Source organism: Ascaphus truei, chromosome 12, assembly GCF_040206685.1.
Source record: "Ascaphus truei isolate aAscTru1 chromosome 12, aAscTru1.hap1, whole genome shotgun sequence".
NCBI classification, from domain to species: domain Eukaryota; kingdom Metazoa; phylum Chordata; class Amphibia; order Anura; family Ascaphidae; genus Ascaphus; species Ascaphus truei.
This window is the reverse complement of record NC_134494.1, coordinates 44,388,140-44,407,816: the sequence shown is the minus strand read 5'-3', so window position 1 is coordinate 44,407,816 and position 19,677 is coordinate 44,388,140. Positions and strand designations below refer to the sequence as shown.

At 50.5% G+C, this 19,677-nt stretch overlaps 1 protein-coding gene across 3 annotated transcripts in view; it reads left to right on the top strand.

Annotated features, from left to right (window-relative positions):
* Positions 1 to 19,677, top strand: part of LDLRAD3 (low density lipoprotein receptor class A domain containing 3) — a 137,358-nt gene that overhangs the window by 111,053 nt on the left and 6,628 nt on the right. For all 3 annotated transcript variants that reach the window (XM_075567557.1, XM_075567556.1, XM_075567558.1), the window contains exon 5: positions 15,268 to 15,613. In XM_075567557.1, coding sequence (XP_075423672.1) covers positions 15,268 to 15,613 — 346 coding nt within the window. The remainder of the gene's footprint in view (positions 1 to 15,267; positions 15,614 to 19,677) is intronic.

Genomic DNA, 19,677 nt, shown 5'->3' with positions numbered 1-19,677 from the left:
CAATGCTCTGCAGTGTTTATCACACCCCCCTCCTGTGTGACTGTGGAATGCTCTGCAGGGTTTATCACACCCCTCTCCTGTGTGTCTGTGCAATGCTCTGCAGGGTTTATCACACCCCTCCCCTGTGTGTCTGTGCAATGCTCTGCAGGGTTTATCACACCCCTCTCCTGTGTGTCTGTGCAATGCTCTGCAGGGTTTATCACACCCCTCTCCTGTGTGTCTGTGCCTGGCTGCTCAGATCTGCCCCCGGCTAGCATTTGCTTTGCAATATCACCCGGAGAGGAATGGTTTTTATGAGGCGTGGTGGGATCTGAGCTCCATACAGAAAGCATCTCTCAGATAATTAATAGTGTAATTAAATACAGCAGTAAAAGCAGAAATGCTGCTCGGTGCCTCAGTGTTCTCGACAGGCTTAATTTCCATTGTCTGACGTGTGTGTTTCTAGAAATAAGATACTGAGTAACTCTTGGTGCTCTGTGTCTGAGTTTGTATGGACCTTTCTTGTACAGTATCTTCATGTCAAATTCCCCAATGTTTTATACATTGTCCCCCTCCCCCGCTAGCAATACTTGTTCTGCTAATCCCTAATTATTAAATATTGTATTGTATGTCTTTATTTATATAGCGCCATTAATGTACATAAATATTATTGCTACTTGTCTCATCAGCCTACCGCTAACAGACCGTGTGTGAGGGATCCCAGACAGTGTAGTGTCCTGAGCTCGTGGGGGGAACACACGCTTAAATAATCCCCCAAACTGCCCCTCAGTGTGTGCAGGCAGCATGGGGGGGTATAGCGGTCACTCCCTGCGGGAGCTTCCAAAGTCACGCCCCACAATGCCTTGCTGTGCATGCAAAGCATTGTAGGTAGCGACTCTGGAAGCTCTTGCTGTAAGGGACAGCGATACCCCCCACGCCAAGATGCAGTTTGGGGCCTTACTGAGTGTGCAGTTCCCACACGGGCTCAGGACCCCGCTATACCACCTGGGGTCCGCCAGTACAGGTTTTGCTTTAGCGATCCCCTTAAAGGCGCTTTACTGACCCCCTGTTGGGAATCACCGCCCTAATCCAGGGGTGCGCAAAGTTTTCTCCCTGCGCCCCCCTTGCCTGCACTCTCTTCTCCAGCTCGCGTCCCCACCCCCACTCGGCTCCTGCGTCAAATGACGTTGCGGGATCATGTGACTCCGTGTTGCCATGGCGATGCATCGCCCATCAACAAGGTAACGACATTTACAGAGGCCTCGTGCAGCCCCCCGGTATTTCACTTAAATGCCTTCGGGGAAGCGTGGGGGCTCTGTAACCCCGCACCACCCCCCCCCCCAGAACAGCTTGCGCCCCCCCCAGAACAGCTTGCGCCCCCTGCCCTAATCCATTGCTAGTCACTGATAACGGAATAGGAGGAGCCATCCCCATTCTGTACGCCATCAGTTCAGATGGCGCCCTACGCTCTATAGGAATGCGGGACGCGATCCGCCCTAGCGCAACAGGCGGGATTTTGCGACTTAGCTACATACATTATGGGAAATCTAGGAAAATGGTAGGTAGAGTGATGCTCAAATACTCTGTGTGTACACAAACATCTTTGTAATTAAGAACGTTAATCCAGAAAAAGGAACACTGTATTTAGTCCTTAGGCTCATATATATAGCTTCATCCTATGCGGGGAGGCAAAAATAAAGACCTAGCGGTCAGTCTGCATTACTACCGCATATGTGGTCAATATTGCACATCCCACCTTAATAGCATAAGCACCCCATGGATATAACAGGTAATAAGATGAGGGCTAATGCCCATTACCTGCCCTGGGGGTGAGCTGGAATCCAGGACGCTAAAGCCGAATGAAGGTTCCTCTGCGTGCACTCCTGATGTCGTAGAACAATGGAAATGGAGAGAAGCAAAGGATGCACTGCAACTGGAAGGTTATTGGAAAAAATATATTGGGCAAACTCCAAAATAAAATCGAGGGTATTGATTTATATGGACTCACACATGGGTGTATATAACAGCCGCACCAACGCGTTTCGTCCCGCAGGACTTTATCAAGGTGTATGATGAGACACGTACCTACTGTCAGATATAGCCCATAATTCGCGCCAAAAGTATGCAATGACGCACTGCGCATGCGCACCAATGCCGCGTCGCTGAGTCAGGACGCAACACCACGCCCCACCAATCCCCCCCCCCGAGCAAGGAGTGACACCAGAAGTGCGCGACCGCAACCACACTGGAACGCATGACTATGGTTGTCATATGATCATGTTTCATCACTATAGAAACAAGGTACAGGGAAACAAGCTAAAACATAAAATAAGATCCACAAAATAATAATAACGACGAATATATATGTAAATAATTTAAATAACAATACATCAATAATTCAATATAGTTGTTTACAACCTTGTATAATTTCTATATGCCAAAGATGTATGCAGAGATTAATTATAGATGGCAAGAAGCTTAGGGTATGATATTAAACTTGATATAGATATACATTATAAGACCTTGTTTCTATAGTGATGAAATATGATCATATGACAACCATAGTCGTTATACTTATACCATTATTCATATAATGTACATTGACTCATTAGTTCTTTTGAGTGATGAGTAGATGTATACTTATTTTGTTATGGCTGGTTGCGACTGTGATTGTCAATATGTGTCTTTCTTCCTACATGTTCTTTATTTATCATTAGGTTAATATATATTTTTTCTTTAATTTTTTCTTTAGTTTTATTATATGTTGCTCTCTTTTTTCCTTTACTCTTTTGTTTCATGTTTTCATTTTAGGTATTTACATATTTATTATTAATATGTATTGTTCATTGCTAATTGGTGTTTAAATAAAGTTGTTGTTGTTGTTTTTAAATATTTTAGTCATTAGCTGTGCACTGACGGCGCTGGCGTGCGCTCAGATGTGTATCCGGGTCCTCACTTGGGACGTAGCTCCTTGCCCGTCTTCCAGTTCTGGGGCGGGGCGTGTCGTCGGGACTGTGCGGCGCGGCACTGGTGCGCATGTGCGACATGCGTTCCAGTGTGGTTGCGGTCGCGCACTTCTGGTGTCACTCCTTGCTCGGGGGGGGGGGGATTGGTGGGGCGTGGTGTTGCATCCTGAGTCAGCGACGCGGCATTGGTGCGCATGCGCAGTGCGTCATTGCATACTTTTGGCGCGAATTATGGGCTATATCTGACAGAAGGTACGTGTCTCATCATACACCTTGATAAAGTCCTGCGGGACGAAACGCGTTGGTGCGGCTGTTATATACACCCATGTGTGAGTCCATATAAATCAATACCCTCGATTTTATTTTGGAGTTTGCCCAATATATTTTTTCCAATAACCTTCCAGTTGCAGTGCATCCTTTGCTTCTCTCCATTTCCATTATGGGAAATCTAAATGGTTTCCAACAAATGACCCCTAAAGACCTCATATTCTGCAGGCACATCCAGCACCGACGGGGTTAACGTGCCAAGCGTTGTGCGTGGGACAGAAATGTCCCTTCTGTGCGCTGCACTTAGATGGGTCTGGGGCAGATTGCCGGCAGAACATCAATACTGCGCACAGCACACGCTGACACTATCGCAAATGAAGATGAAACAGACGGTGTTGGTGTGGCATTGCCGGTGAGCGGGGTGATATAAACGGATGGATTTCACTTTAATTTGAGGGAGTGACTGTATCTTTATGAACACAAGGACAGTATCACTCACAGTATTTACAGGCAACTAAAGCACATCTATTATGGACAGGCAGGAAATCAGGCTCTTACCTGGGAGAAGCCGACATGGTAATTCCACAATCTATATACATTTAAGGGACGCAGGCACTGCTCAGCAGTACTGTATATTAGGAGAAGCTCTGTACATTAGGAGATCTGTACAATAGGACAAGCTCTGTACACTAGGATAAGCTCTGTGCATAAGCTCTGTACATTAGAAGCTCTGTACATTAGGAGAAGCTCTGTACATTAGGAGATCTGTACATTAGGACAAGCTCTGTACATTAGGATAAGCTCTGTGCATAAGCTCTGTACATTAGAAGCTCTGTACATTAGGAGAAGCTCTGTGCATAAGCTCTGTACATTAGGAAATCTATACATTAGGACAAGCTCTGTACATTAGAAGCTCTGTACATTAGGAGAAGTTCTGTACACTAGGAGGAGATCTGTACATTAGTAGAAGCTCTGTACATTAAGACAAGCTCTGTACACTAGGAGGAGATCTGTACATTAGGAGAAGCTCTGTACATTAGGATAAGCTCTGTACATTAGGACAAGCTCTGTACATTAGGAGGAGCTCTGTATATTAGGAGAAGCTCTGCACATTAGAAGGAGCTCTGTACATTAGGACAAGCTGTACATTAAGAGGAGCTCTTGCCCCGGCCCTGCATATGGTGACCCTATTTTACAAAGATTTATTTAAAAATATATATATATATGGAACTATTAGCCTGTCAATGAAGATACTCTGCATCACCTAGCACCACCACACTCACTGTAATTCAGTCTCATTTAGTTGGGCTGGCCGGCGGGCGGGTGCATGGTCAGTGCGCGCCCTGCCAGCGGCGCATGGTCAGTCCGCGCCCTGCCAGCGATTCCCACCGGCCGCCGCTGTTTGCGTATATTGCTGATGATCTGGTTATTACAGTTTGAAGTTTAATAAAAAATTTAAAAAAATGCAAATAAGAAATATGAGAATAAGGACTGAGGTTCCTTGCAGGAGGGGAGAGAAGTCTCAGTTTTTGTTACCCCTGTGAGGTCAAAGTGTTGAGGTGTTTGTTGCCTCTGTCGCGGCGGCAGTTGGGGGTAAGTGTGCTTATCCTTGCCAGGCGGGGCTCCGTACCTGATAAAGCCCGGTGCGGCCGGGAGTGGCGAGTGGGTGGGGCTGGGAGTGGCGAGTGGGTGGGGCTGGGAGTGGCGAGTGGGTGGGGCTGGGAGTGGCGAGTGGGTGGGGCTGGGAGTGGCGAGTGGGTGGGGCTGGGAGTGGCGAGTGGGTGGGGCTGGGAGTGGCGAGTGGGTGGGGCTGGGAGTGGCGAGTGGGTGCGGCTGGGAGTGGCGAGTGGGTGGGACTGGGAGTGGCGAGTGGGTGCGGCTGGGAGTGGCGAGCAGGTGGGGCTGGGAGTGGCGAGTGGGTGGGGCTGGGAGTGGCGAGTGGGTGGGAGTGGCGAGTGGGTGCGGCTGGGAGTGGCGAGTGGGTGGGGCTGGGAGTGGCGAGTGGGTGGGGCTGGGAGTGGCGAGTGGGTGGGGCTGGGAGTGGCGAGTGGGTGGGGTGGGGCTGGGAATGGCGAGTGGGTGGGGCTGGGAGTGGCGAGTGGGTGGGGCTGGGAATGGCGAGTGGGTGGGGCTGGGAGTGGCGAGTGGGTGCGGCTGGGAGTGGCGAGTGGGTGTGGCTGGGAGTGGCGAGTGGGTGGGGCTCACTCAAACGTGAGTTCCGTGACCCCACTCGCCTCAACGGCCGGGTCACGTGGGCCCGGCTTGGGTGTCATGGGGTCATCGGTTCAAGGACCTTCGACCTTTAACCCTTTGAGCGAGAACTCTGGCAGGGGGTCGCAATTACCAAATTATTTAATGGTTAAATACCTGGTACCTCCAGACCTGGTCTTGTTGTTATTCGTGTGTTATTTATGTGGGGTTCTGGGTACTGGGAGGGGGGCTCCCTCGCAGTCTCCCACGTTGACTTAGACTGACACATTTCCATAGTGGGTACACAGCTCCCAAACTAATCCCCAAAACATTTCTCCTGTTTATAAGTGCTGGAATGGTGTCTGTGTGTGACCCCCAGTTAGTACCAACGTCTGATGTCTGCAGTTTTGTTACGAACTTTGTTGTCCCACTCATCAGTAAGTGGGTGTCTGTCCTGCCCTGAAAAACAAGTCATTCTAGACACCTGCAATACACACTCTCACACTCTCACACTCTCACACTCTCTCACTCTCTCACTCTCTCACTCTCTCACTCTCTCACTCTCACACTCTCACACTCTCACACTCTCACACTCTCACACTCTCTCACTCGCACACTCGCACACTCGCACACTCGCACACTCACACACACCATCCTTTGTGCTGCCTGGTACATTGATACGGGCGCTTGTTTCTGTGAGTTTTGTAGCAGGCTGAGAGCATTTCAAACAAATCTGCATTAAAAGCTAAGCCAGCTAAAAGTTTAATCAAACACAATTGCTCGCTGTGTCCTGTCTGCCTCATGCATATTCATTATAATTATGTTAGTAAAAAAAGCACCACTAATTATGCCACTCTCAACCCTATATTTGCATGCCCAGAATTTTCCTATAATTACTGGAGAAATTAATTGCAAGTTGTTTCATTTTACTCTATCTTTGGTGAAGCTTATTGGAAATCATTTTTACTCTGTCGCTCCCCTGGTGACGTGATTAACTCTGTCGGTGCTGAGAGATAGGAGGAATGAACTCAATCTGGGATTACCGTGGTGAATGAAGCCTGGGGTTTGCATGATGACAAACCTGGGTGCCTTATTGCAATAGTACGTGTTACAGTAACAGATGGAGCTGCTTTTTCCGGGTGCTGCACACCCATAGATCCTCTGATCGATGGATCTTCTGTACAGAGATTCCCTTTCTTCTGCTGTGGCGAAAGTGTCAAAAAAGAATGTGCACCAAGTGCTCAGATATCAGATACACAGGACGCTGCTCCGGGTTTAGGGGCTTATTCACTAAACAGTGATAAAATCAGTGCATTGCCGATCGTCTTTGCATTGTTTTATCACGTGGTAAAAATGGTATTCACTAAGAAAAAATCCAAGTTATTTAAAGTTCGATAAGCGTATCACTGTTTAGTAAATAGCATTTACTGGTTAAAAAAGAAAGTGATTTAGGGCTTTTTTTTGGCTTGTCGAATGACTTTTTTGCCTCAGGCTGTTAAAGGTCATTAAAAAGCCATTTGAGCGCGATACTGCGCTGTTATTACTGTTTAGTGAATAGCAAAGCAGGCAGTATCGCGCATTAAGGGCATTTATAGCACTATAAACCACTTAGCACTGTTTAGTGAATAGGCCCCATAGAACAGTCTCATTGCAGAACAACAGATTACTCACAACCATTCACTCTTATCACGTCCTGTTAGTGCAACACACTCAGGCTGCGGCCCCAGTGCCTCCGCTGCATGCGCGCCCGCGAGGCTGGCGGCGCGTGCAGCTGAATTCCCCGGTCTGCAGGGAGCTGCAGGGGGAAAGACGACGGGGGGGGAGTGACGGGGGCGCTGCCGTGACGTCACCCGGCAGGTTCGCCCTCGTTGGCTGATCCGCCAGGGGCGTGGCCTAGCGCTCCGTCGCTATCTCCATTTTCAGGTGTTCCTGAAAAACTCGGCGCGCTGCGGCCCCCCTCGCAGCGGGCCCGGCCCCATTGAGCGCCACAGCGGGTGCCACACCTGGCCCCATTGGCGCCACAGCGGGCGCTGCAGTAGCCAGCGGGGACCTGGCCTTACACAACTATGGCACGCCAAACACAGTGGATCAAGGCTTAGAAACATAGAAACAAAGAATGTGACGGCGGATCAGAACCACGCGGCCCATTTTCCTACAGTACCTGCTGTATTCGATTCTTGTTTTTCTTTCGTATTCTTTCTGACGTCTATCACAAGCCGATCCCCGAGGGCCCAATTCTATGGAAGAGCCATTAAATGCCCTTCGGGTTACCACCACTTAGCCAATATGGCCCCGGAATACAGGTGCAAACATATTATTCCCACGGGGCAGGGATAATAATATATTTGTGAACTTGATCCAGTTCCCCTCCCAGGGAATCGGCAGCCAGGAGGGACCACATTACCCGTGGTGACTGTTTCCGGATCAGGGCTATTGTGGGTGGGTAATTTCCTGCCACCTTTTTAGGGATCAATGAGAAACTCCACGGATTGGCTGAAATAATAACGGGGGGTGTAAAATTCCTTCACCTACCACACCTCCGCATGTAAAGCCCACATATTTATTGGCTTTCTTGAATTTAATTGTAGTGGCTGTTTCTCTGCTTAGGGTACCAGCCCATTTGACCCAATAAAAAAACCCCACTGATCAGGATTCATGCCATTAAACAAAAGTACCAATGGGATCTGGAATTATGCAGGAAAATAGGAGGACAAGCACATATTTACCTGTGTGAGGGTACATAACACACCTGTTAATGGGGCATATTTACAGAAATCTCCCGCCATCACAGGTTGGGCAAAACCACTGAAAAAAACATCCATATTCATCAAAGAAACGGGTAGCCATTGCAGGGAATGGGGGTTTTTCCTTTGGTAAATCTGGTGGGATTCTGTAGCACAGACTTTGCCCCAGTTCTGCAGCTGGGAGACTTTAGTAAATAACCACATGTTCTTCCTAACAGCTCGAACATCCACCGCTGACACATTTGGCCGTATCCCATAATCTGCAGTTGGGTAACAATAACAATAAAAGCATTATTGCACTCTCTTTTCTGGAAGCGTCTGTGCAGAACAAGCTTCCAGAAGACACAGCCAGGATTGCACCCAAGAGGTGGCAGCTTGAATGCTAAAACGGGATTGTCAAATGCTTTTGGAACCGGAATAAACGTTCATTCTTCTAACTATCCTTTCAAGTGTCTTTGGCAGCTGTTTGCGTGCCGGTCGCCAGGCAGTTATCATTCGGACTTTCCTGCACTATCGCTTTGTACGTTCCGAGCAGCTCATCGTCTTATCACAGGGACGGCCAACTCCAGCCCTCAAGGGCCACAGTTCTATCATTGGCTTCTCCCAGATAACATACACTGACGCGTTCTGCTTCTATTCGTACGCGCGGCTGCTCCGCAGAACGCAATGCAGGGCTAACAGAAATTCCGCACCCAGAAGGTGATCTTCAGTAATCTACTTTGGTCTGCCCTACGCAGAAGACTTCAATGTGATTGGAAGTGTTTAGCATTGCTATACGCTGCAGCACGTTCAGCGGGGGACAGAAGATGAGATGCAGTTTTAATCACACACAGCTAATTTCCGTTGTCATTCAAAGCAAGGGCACAGTGTGTGTTTAATAAAATCAGACATTAAAGTCCCGTTAGTGGCATTTTTCTAGTTATTTTCGGAACCAGTAAAGCGTGCGTTTAACTTGCACGGGGGACAGAGCGTCCGCCGCCTTCAGGCGCAGGACGATGAAGCGTTTCGATTGGCTGATCCAGATCTATGATGGGGGTGAATGGAATTTAATTGCTGGCGCAATCTGAGAAAATAAAGTTATATTTCCGCACCCCTGCGCCCTTCGACTCGGACTCAAAGCAGCAATTCGCCGGGAAAAAGTAAACCATGTAACAAACGCCGGGGGTCACATATTCTGTCATCACCTCTCCATTTATTTATATATACTTGCTGAATTTTTATCTAGTTTGTATTTCACTGGCATACAATGGAGACCTCTGTTTGCTTCATGTGTAAATGGTGGTAGCCATTTTGAACTCCCAGTCCTGAAAAGTTTCATAAAATGGTATCCACCGAGTGCAACAACAGAATTTAAAATGGTTCCCAGCATTGAAGAGAACAGATGAACTTCACAACAGTAAAAAAAACAAAAAAAAACATTTATTCGCAAGGCTGGATTCACAATTCCACTAATGGCGATCAGAGTGATTGTATTTACACGAAACACAATCTAAGTGTAAAATTCACACAATGTTCCTCTTCTGGGCAAAAAACACCAAATCGTTGTGTAAAGAATATATCGAAAAATACAGTCACCAAAGAATAAATATCCCGCATAGAGCAGAGTGCCCAGCGTTGCATTATTAACAACAAAGGATGTTATATGTCGCCTTCTGTTACAGATATACAAAGTCAGGGACTTCTGTGTCCTGGTATTCAGCTGTCGTGTGGGTGTGTGCAAGTCTCTGAGGCTCAGGCCTACACAATGGTGCTCAGCCTTACAGTAGCACGCCGTTACTCGTTGCATGTGGTAACGTGCATTTGCATGGGAGTAAAGGCGGGCAGCGGATCAGCACCAGTCTGCGGATCAGCGCCTCGGTGAGGGGTTACGTTCGTCTCTGAAGACATAGAGACAAGCCGGGAAGAAAGAGGAACTCTGTTTAATCTACCGGTATATAAAACAGGAGTGGGCAACGCCAGTCCTCAAGGGCCATCAACAGGTCAGGTTTTCAGTCGAAGACGGAGCTACTGATTGAGCCTCCTGTGCTGAAGCAGGGATATCCCTAATACCTGGCCTGTTGGTGGCTCTTGAGGACCAGAGTCAGTCATTATGACTTGAGCCACTGATTGAGCCACCTGTGCTGAAGCAGGGATATCCTGCAGACCTGACCTTGAGGACAGGATTTCCCCGTCCCCCCCCTGATAGAAAGTGTAATAACGGGTAAGCAAAGCAATCCAGACGAGGAAAAAGCGGAGCACTGTGGGAAAAAGTAAGGGGCGGCTATGAACCTTGTATGAGTAAAAAGTCCTTTATTTATCCAGCGACATCAGGAGGAAAAATATATGTACAGCTCAGACGCGTTTCGCACAACGGCGCTTTGTCAACGAGTTGTTGCGCGAAACGCGTCTGAGCTGTACATATATTTTTCTCCTAATATCGCTGGATCAATGAAGGACTTTTTACGCATACAAGGTTCGTAGCCCCCCTCCCCCCCCCCCCCCTCCGCTTTTTCCTTGTCTGGATTGCTTTGCCAACACATCCCTTCAGCGCGATGCACGTGGATTAACTGGACAGCCGGCAGATCGGACCTGCTGTGAGTATGCCTGAGGTCTTTCTGCAAGTGAGAGACTGTGTGCTATAGTGTGCGACGCTAGGGAAGTTAGTCCAGGGCTTTTGACAAGACAGTGTGTTCATATACAGTCTACTCTTGTCTATTTCCAGGACATTCAAAGTATTGGCTCCTCATCTCTGAGTTCATATATACACACCAACACAGCGGCGTTTACGTTGACTCACATGGTCCTTTTTCAATACGAGTTCTTTATTCCCAAGGATATTTCACGCGAAGTTTGAGCACTGACACAGAGAACTTTGTTTCTCACCACAAACTGATAACGAGTAAGTACTGCAAAGCGTGCTCACACATGGGCAGTCTGGTGTCACTCTTAAGGTCGCGATTATAGTCAGCGCGACGGCTTGTGCGATATCGCGCACTTCGCGAACAAACTGCATGGGCTGACCATAGTACGCGAGCGCGATGCACGGCCACGTCACTTGAGCGGTTCAGCCAATGAGAGCGAATCAGCCTGGTGACGCGTCTGCCACGCCTCCCAAATCGTTTCCATCTCAGTGCGCACGCGCACGCTTACTATAATCTTAGCCTGAGGAGGATATGTATAAAGTGTAAGTGATTCTGACGTGGAACAGACACACAGATAAGTAGAACGTGAGTGCGCCTCCGTGCGCCAATCTATAAAACCAATGTGTACGTGCGTCAACGTCTTCCACAAAGAACAAATGACGCAAGGGGCGGAGCTAGGGGTGGAATTTGCAGGTTGTCGATGGCGCACACATGCCAATGATATGTAATATTAAACTGCAGCTGTGCTCCGCGTCTGCGCATCATGAATGCGCCACAATTGTCCATTCAAGTTTTTCTTGGCAGGAAAGATAATTGGGTACTGATCGGAAACGTAGATAATTGCCGTAAATGTATGGAACGGTCGCATTTATTACAACAGCGAAAAACAGGAAAGAGGACATACCCCTTTATATTACAAGTGAGTTTCAGTGTGAAAAACTGCACTTCGATGCTTATGCAACTGGTAAGAAATGGGCCACCAGTGGAAGAGCCGTGGTTTAGACATATTCCATCCAGCGTTGCCACCACTCCGGGTTGGACCCGGAGACTATGGCTTTGGGATATGTGTCCTCGGGCTTCGGGTTTTGATGTAGAATCCCCGGGCGAAGTGCGGCAGATGAGTTGCCCTGTCGGCGGGAGCGATCTTGGAGCAGGGCAGCAGTGGAGGACGGCTGGGGAGGGGCGAGCCCCAGTGGTACGACCCAGACGCCTTTACTGACTTCTCGGGCGTCATCTCCCCTTGCATGCTCCTGTCAAAATGGCATCCGCGTTGCCATGACAACGGGACGTCACAGCACCATACCATACAGCTTCACGTTACCATGGCAACGGGACATGCTGCGGCACTGTGTTGCCATGACAACGTGGTGTCTCATGGCGCCGTGACGTCCCCTTGTCATGGCAACGCGCCGCCATTTGACGTCTCGGAGCCATTTTCACGGGAGCATGCAGGAGGAGATTCCGCCAGAAGAAGGGGAAAAGATAAAACAGTTAAATCTATACCATAATTCTAAGTTGGATTCCGTTTTCCGTTTGTTTGTATGTCAGAAGCCTTCGAAATCTCAGAAACGGCACCACGTACTGTAGCACCACAAAACTTTCACTGGACATTCTGCTGCAGATTTGTAGGTCAACGCAACTATTTTGAGCTTCCAATGTCACTCACCCCCCAAATTATGGACATTCTAATGTCCAGCAAATTTCTTACGGCGGGGGGCGTGGCTACTAAGGGAGGGGGCGTGTTTGTGCCTGCTTTGTGCTGTGTGTGTCTGATGTGAGATGTGCCGGGGGGAGGTGGGGGGAGCGAAAACAGAGTAGGGGGGGGGAAGAAAACAGAGTGAGTGAGCGGGGGGAAGAAAACGGAGTGAGTGAGGGGGGGGAGAAAACGGAGTGAGTGAGCGGGGGAAACGGAGTGAGTGAGTGGGGGGAAACAGAGTGAGTGGGGGGGAGAAAACGGAGTGAGTGGGGGGACAAAATGGAATGAGTGGGGTCGGAGAAAATGGAGTGAGTTTGGTCGGAGAAAACAGAGTGAGTTTGGTCGGAGAAAACAGAGTGAGTGGGGGGAGGAGAAAACGGAGTGAGTGGGGGGGGAGAAAACGGAGTGAGTGGGGGGGGGGAAATGGAGTGAGTGGGGAGAAAACGGAGTGAGTGGGGGAGAGAAAACGGAGTGAGTGGGGGGAGAAAATTGAGTGAGGGGGGAAACAGAGTGAGTGGTGGGGAGAAAATGGAGTGAGTGAGGGGGCAGAATACAGAGTGAGGGGGTAGAATACGGAGTGAGTGGGGGGGGAGAAAACAGAGTGAATGAGGGGGGGAGAAAACGGAGTGAGTGAGGGGTGAGAAAACAGAGTGAGTAAGGGGTTAGAAAATGGAGTGAGGGGGAGAAAACGGAGTGAGTGAGGGAGGGGGAGAAAATGGAGTGAGGGAGGGGGGAGAAAACTAAATGAGTGAGGGAGGGGGAGAAAACTAAATGAGTGAGGGAGGGGGGAGAAAACGGAGTGAGGGGGGAACGGAGTGAGGGGGGAAACGGAGTGAGGGGGGAACGGAGTGGGGGGGGAACGGAGTGGGATGGGGGACACAGAGTGGGATGGGGGACACAGAGTGGGAGGGGGGAGAAAAGAGAGAAGGGGGATAGGGAGAGAAAGGAGAGAGAAGGGAGAGAGAGAGAGGTGGAAGGGATAGAGAGAGGGGGGAGGGGGGCGGGAGAGCAATGGGGAGAGAGAGAGCAATGGGGGGGAGAGAGGGGAGGGAAGGTTGTAGAGGGAAAATGGAGACACAGAGAGACACACACACAGAGACACACGGAGACAGACAGACACACTCACATATACAGACACAGAGACAGCCCCTATCCAGCCAATGGTGGTGTCACTGCTCTCAAGCATGAGCGAGCTCAGCGGCAGCATGGCCACAGCTAAAGCAGCGCGGGGAGATGTGCCGGCAGCGGGGAGGGAGGGGGCGTGGGGAGATGTGCCGGAGCGGAGGGAATGTGGCAGCAGCGGGGAAAGATGTTCCAGCGGGGGGGGGGGGGGGGGATGATATATTTCCCAGGTACAAAAGCTAGTATATATAAATAAAAAAACTTTAAAAATTCTCCATGTTATCCTTCAGCAGCTTATACACAGCTCACTCGACAGTGTCTGTGCGCATGCGCAGTGATGTAACGCGCTTTGCACCGCCTGGCGAAGCAGTGTGTTTCACTTACTGTGGCTCCTATTTAATATAGCGTGCAGGCCGCTTCCCGGCGCTGGGGGAGGGTTTCACTTTACTCAAATGAACAGGACTTAAATCTTCTCCAGCGCAGTGAAGAGGCTTCATACTCATATTGAATAAGGACCCAAGTGATTTTGCGCTGGCAGATGCGATGTCGAGTTCTCGCTTCACAACACGGATGGGACATGACAGTAATGTGCGAGCACTCAGCCCTGTAACCCCTTATCTACCATTCGCCGACATGTTGCTTCTTCATTTCAGATACTGTATGTTTCATATCAAACAAAGTAACTTCAAACAGCGCAGCACAAATATCACAGCGCAGATGGTACTTTCCCCAGATCCTCTGTACAGCATTTAAGACATTGTCACATTGTCACATTGTCACATTGTCACATTGTCACATTCTCACTTATGCAACAAAAGTTGCCAAACTAGTGAAAATGCTGTTAGTTTATATATGTAAAAAAAATCATTAAAGCTTCTTCCGCACCACACGCATGCGCATATTTACCATGCAGTGATACCCCATAAAGACACCTGGTGCCGGAAGACCCCTTACGACTCATTCACTTAAATGGGCTGTATTGGGCCGAAGCCGTTCTGCAAGGGGTTCCCGTGGAGTAGCACTGCTTGGTAAGCATGGGCCTACATCGTGTGCTTACAGGGTTAGAAGTGGCGGAGTAGCGGTAGCGTGGCGATGTGCCGTCACTTAGCTGCAGTATCACCCAGCGCGGCAATCTGGAAAGTTAGTCACATGGATCAGTGCGCTGATTTACAAAGGTGATCCAAGCTGGCGGTTTATTTTGCGTTTCTGTTTTTGTTACATAGGTTTGAAGCAGGGGGTCTCGGCAGCCGAACCCCGTTAATTTCAGCTCCGGGGACCCCCCGATAAAGGCGATACATACCTCCGTAGGGGGTGCGGGTAATTGCTCCGCTCGGCTAGCAGGCTTCACATATTGGCGGAGTTTCATAGCCGCCGCGCCCCTGCGGGCCAATAGGAAGCCGTGACATCATCCTGTGCGCTGTCCAACTGGCCCCCGTGACGCAGCAGGTACCGACACGCCTTATGGAGGGAGGTCTGTATCTCGGGAGATAGGGGGTCCCGGGAGCTGAAATTAGTGGGGTTCAGCTCCGGAGACGGCCTGCTTCAACCCCGTGCTATAAAATAATAATTAAACCGTGTATGAATTGCTCCTTTAAGACATCGGTCCCTGGAGGTGACGCCCGTGTCATACTCTTTCCTGAGTGGAGGACACATATTTATGTCTCCCGCTTTCTCTCCCACAGAGGCGGGCAGCGAGCAGGAGTACGTAACCTCTGAGAACCAGCTGCTGTATTACCCCAGCATCACGTACGCCATCATTGGCAGCTCAGTGATTTTCGTGCTGGTGGTGGCGCTGCTGGCCCTGGTCCTGCATCACCAGCGGAAGCGCACCAGCCTGCTGAGCCTCCCCGTGCACCGGCTGCAGCACCCCGTACTGCTCTCCCGCCTGGTGGTGCTGGATCACCCGCACCAGTGCCGGGTCACCTACAACGTCAACAACGGGATCCAGTACATGTCGGCTCAGGGCTACCAGCAGCCCGTGGGCATCGAGTCCCCTCCCTCTTACACGGAGGCCGTGCTGGACCACAGGTAGGATCTGTCCTTATATTGCTATGGCGGTCTGTCTGTGGCGTGTGTGCCTGGGTGGGGGGGAAATTACATCTGGGGAGCAATTTGTAGATGTTTCCTACGTGGCATAGAATGGGCAGACACAGAATGTGGAGCGATACCGTCCACACGCTGAGACACAGAATGTGGAGCGATACCGTCCACACGCTGAGACACAGAAAGTGGAGCGATACCGTCCACACGCTGAGACACAGAATGTGGAGCGATACCGTCCACACGCCGAGACACAGAAAGTGGAGCGATACCGTCCACACACTGAGACACAGAAAGTGGAGCGATACCGTCCACACACTGAGACACAGAAAGTGGAGCGATACCGTCCACACGCTGAGACACAGAATGTGGAGCGATTCCGTCCACACGCTGAGACACAGAATGTGGAGCGATTCCGTCCACACGCTGAGACACAGAATGTGCAGCGATACCGTCCACACGCTGAGACACAGAATGTGGAGCGATACCGTCCACACGCTGAGACACAGAATGTGGAGCGATACCGTCCACACGCTGAGACACAGAAAGTGGAGCGATACCGTCCACACGCTGAGACACAGAAAGTGGAGCGATACCGTCCACACGCCGAGACACAGAAAGTGGAGCGATACCGTCCACACGCCGAGACACAGAAAGTGGAGCGATACCGTCCACACGCTGAGACACAGAATGTGGAGCGATACCGTCCACACGCCGAGACACAGAAAGTGGAGCGATACCGTCCACACGCTGAGACACAGAATGTGGAGCGATACCGTCCACACGCCGAGACACAGAAAGTGGAGCGATACCGTCCACACACTGAGACACAGAAAGTGGAGCGATACCGTCCACAAACTGAGACACAGAAAGTGGAGCGATACCGTCCACACGCTGAGACACAGAATGTGGAGCGATTCCGTCCACACGCTGAGACACAGAAAGTGGAGCGATACCGTCCACACGCTGAGACACAGAATGTGGAGCGATTCCGTCCACACGCTGAGACACAGAATGTGGAGCGATTCCGTCCACACACTGAGACACAGAATGTGGAGCGATACCGTCCACACGCTGAGACAGAGAATGTGGAGCGATCCCGTCCACACGCTGAGACACAGAATGTGGAGCGATACCGTCCACACGCTGAGACACAGAATGTGGAGCGATACCGTCCACACGCTGAGACACAGAAAGTGGAGCGATACCGTCCACACGCTGAGACACAGAATGTGGAGCGATACCGTCCACACGCTGAGACACAGAATGTGGAGCGATTCCGTCCACACGCTGAGACACAGAATGTGGAGCGATACCGTCCACACGCTGAGACACAGAATGTGGAGCGATTCCGTCCACACGTTGAGACACAGAATGTGCAGCGATACCGTCCACACGCTGAGACACAGAATGTGGAGCGATACCGTCCACACGCTTAGACACAGAATGTGGAGCGATTCCGTCCACACGTTGAGACACAGAATGTGCAGCGATACCGTCCACACGCTGAGACACAGAATGTGGAGCGATACCGTCCACACGCTGAGACACAGAATGTGGAGCGATACCGTCCACACGCTGAGACACAGAATGTGGAGCGATTCCGTCCACACGCTGAGACACAGAATGTGCAGCGATACCGTCCACACGCTGAGATACAGAATGTGGAGTGATTCCGTCCACACGTTGAGACACAGAATGTGCAGCGATACCGTCCACACGCTGAGACACAGAATGTGGAGCGATTCCGTCCACACGCTGAGACACAGAATGTGCAGCGATACCGTCCACACGCTGAGACACAGAATGTGCAGCGATACCGTCCACACGCTGAGACACAGAATGTGGAGTGATTCCGTCCACACGCTGAGACACAGAATGTGGAGCGATTCCGTCCACACGCTGAGACACAGAATGTGGAGCGATACCGTCCACACGCTGAGACACAGAATGTGGAGCGATACCGTCCACACGCTGAGACACAGAATGTGGAGCGATACCGTCCACACGCTGAGACACAGAATGTGGAGCGATACCGTCCACACGCTGAGACACAGAATGTGCAGCGATACCGTCCACACGCTGAGACACAGAATGTGCAGCGATACCGTCCACACGCTGAGACACAGAATGTGGAGCGATACCGTCCACACGCTGAGACACAGAATGTGGAGCGATACCGTCCACACGCTGAGACACAGAATGTGGAGCGATACCGTCCACACGCTGAGACACAGAAAGTGGAGCAATACCGTCCACACGCTGAGACACAGAATGTGGAGTGATTCCGTCCACACGCTGAGACACAGAATGTGGAGCGATACCGTCCACACGCTGAGACAGAATGTGGAGCGATACCGTCCACACACTGAGACACAGAATGTGGAGCGATACCGTCCACACGCTGAGACACAGAATGTGGAGCGATACCGTCCACACGCTGAGACACAGAATGTGGAGCGATACCGTCCACACGCTGAGACACAGAAAGTGGAGCGATACCGTCCACACGCTGAGATACAGAAAGTGGAGCGATACCGTCCACACACTGAGACACAGAATGTGGAGCGATACCGTCCACACGCTGAGACACAGAATGTGCAGCGATACCGTCCACACGCTGAGACAGAATGTGGAGCGATACCGTCCACACACTGAGACACAGAATGTGGAGTGATTCCGTCCACATGCCGAGACACAGAAAGTGGAGCGATACCGTCCACACGCTGAGACACAGAATGTGGAGCGATTCCGTCCACACGCTGAGACACAGAATGTGGAGCGATACCGTCCACACGCTGAGACAGAGAATGTGGAGCGATACCGTCCACACGCTGAGACACAGAATGTGGAGCGATACCGTCCACACGCTGAGACACAGAATGTGCAGCGATACCGTCCACACGCTGAGACACAGAATGTGGAGCGATTCCGTCCACACGTTGAGACACAGAATGTGCAGCGATACCGTCCACACGCTGAGACACAGAATGTGGAGCGATACCGTCCACACGCTGAGACACAGAATGTGCAGCGATACCGTCCACACGCTGAGACACAGAATGTGGAGCGATACCGTCCACACGCTGAGACACAGAATGTGGAGCGATACCGTCCACACGCTGAGACACAGAATGTGGAGCAATACCGTCCACACGCTGAGACACAGAAAGTGGAGCGATACCGTCCACACGCTGAGACACAGAATGTGGAGTGATTCCGTCCACACGCTGAGACACAGAATGTGGAGCGATACCGTCCACACGCTGAGACAGAATGTGGAGCGATACCGTCCACACGCTGAGACACCGAATGTGGAGCGATACCGTCCACACACTGAGACACAGAATGTGGAGCGATACCGTCCACACGCTGAGACACAGAATGTGGAGCGATACCGTCCACACGCTGAGACACAGAAAGTGGAGCGATACCGTCCACACGCTGAGATACAGAAAGTGGAGCGATACCGTCCACACACTGAGACACAGAATGTGGAGCGATACCGTCCACACGCTGAGACAGAATGTGGAGCGATACCGTCCACACGCTGAGACACAGAATGTGGAGCGATACCGTCCACACGCTGAGACAGAATGTGGAGCGATACCGTCCACACACTGAGACACAGAAAGTGTGTACAGGCATACCCCGCTTTAAGTACACTCACTTTAAGTACACTCGCGAGTAAGTACATATTGCCCAATAGGCAAACGGCAGCTCACGCATGCGCCTGTCAGCACGTCCTGAACAGCAATACCGGCTCCCTACCTGTACCGAAGCTGTGCGCAAGCGGGGAGACTATAGAGCCTGTTACACATGCGTTATTTACATTAGTTATGACGATTGCAGTACAGTACATGCATCAATAAGTGGGGAAAAGGTAGTGCTTCACTTTAAGTACATTTTCGCTTTACATACATGCTCCGGTCCCATTGCGTACGTTAATGCGGGGTATGCCTGTACTTAGTTTTTCACACATGGCTTCTCCATTTTGGCTTTATTTTTGTTAAATAAATCATGTCATGTGTTGTTGTTCATCTGAGGTTGTA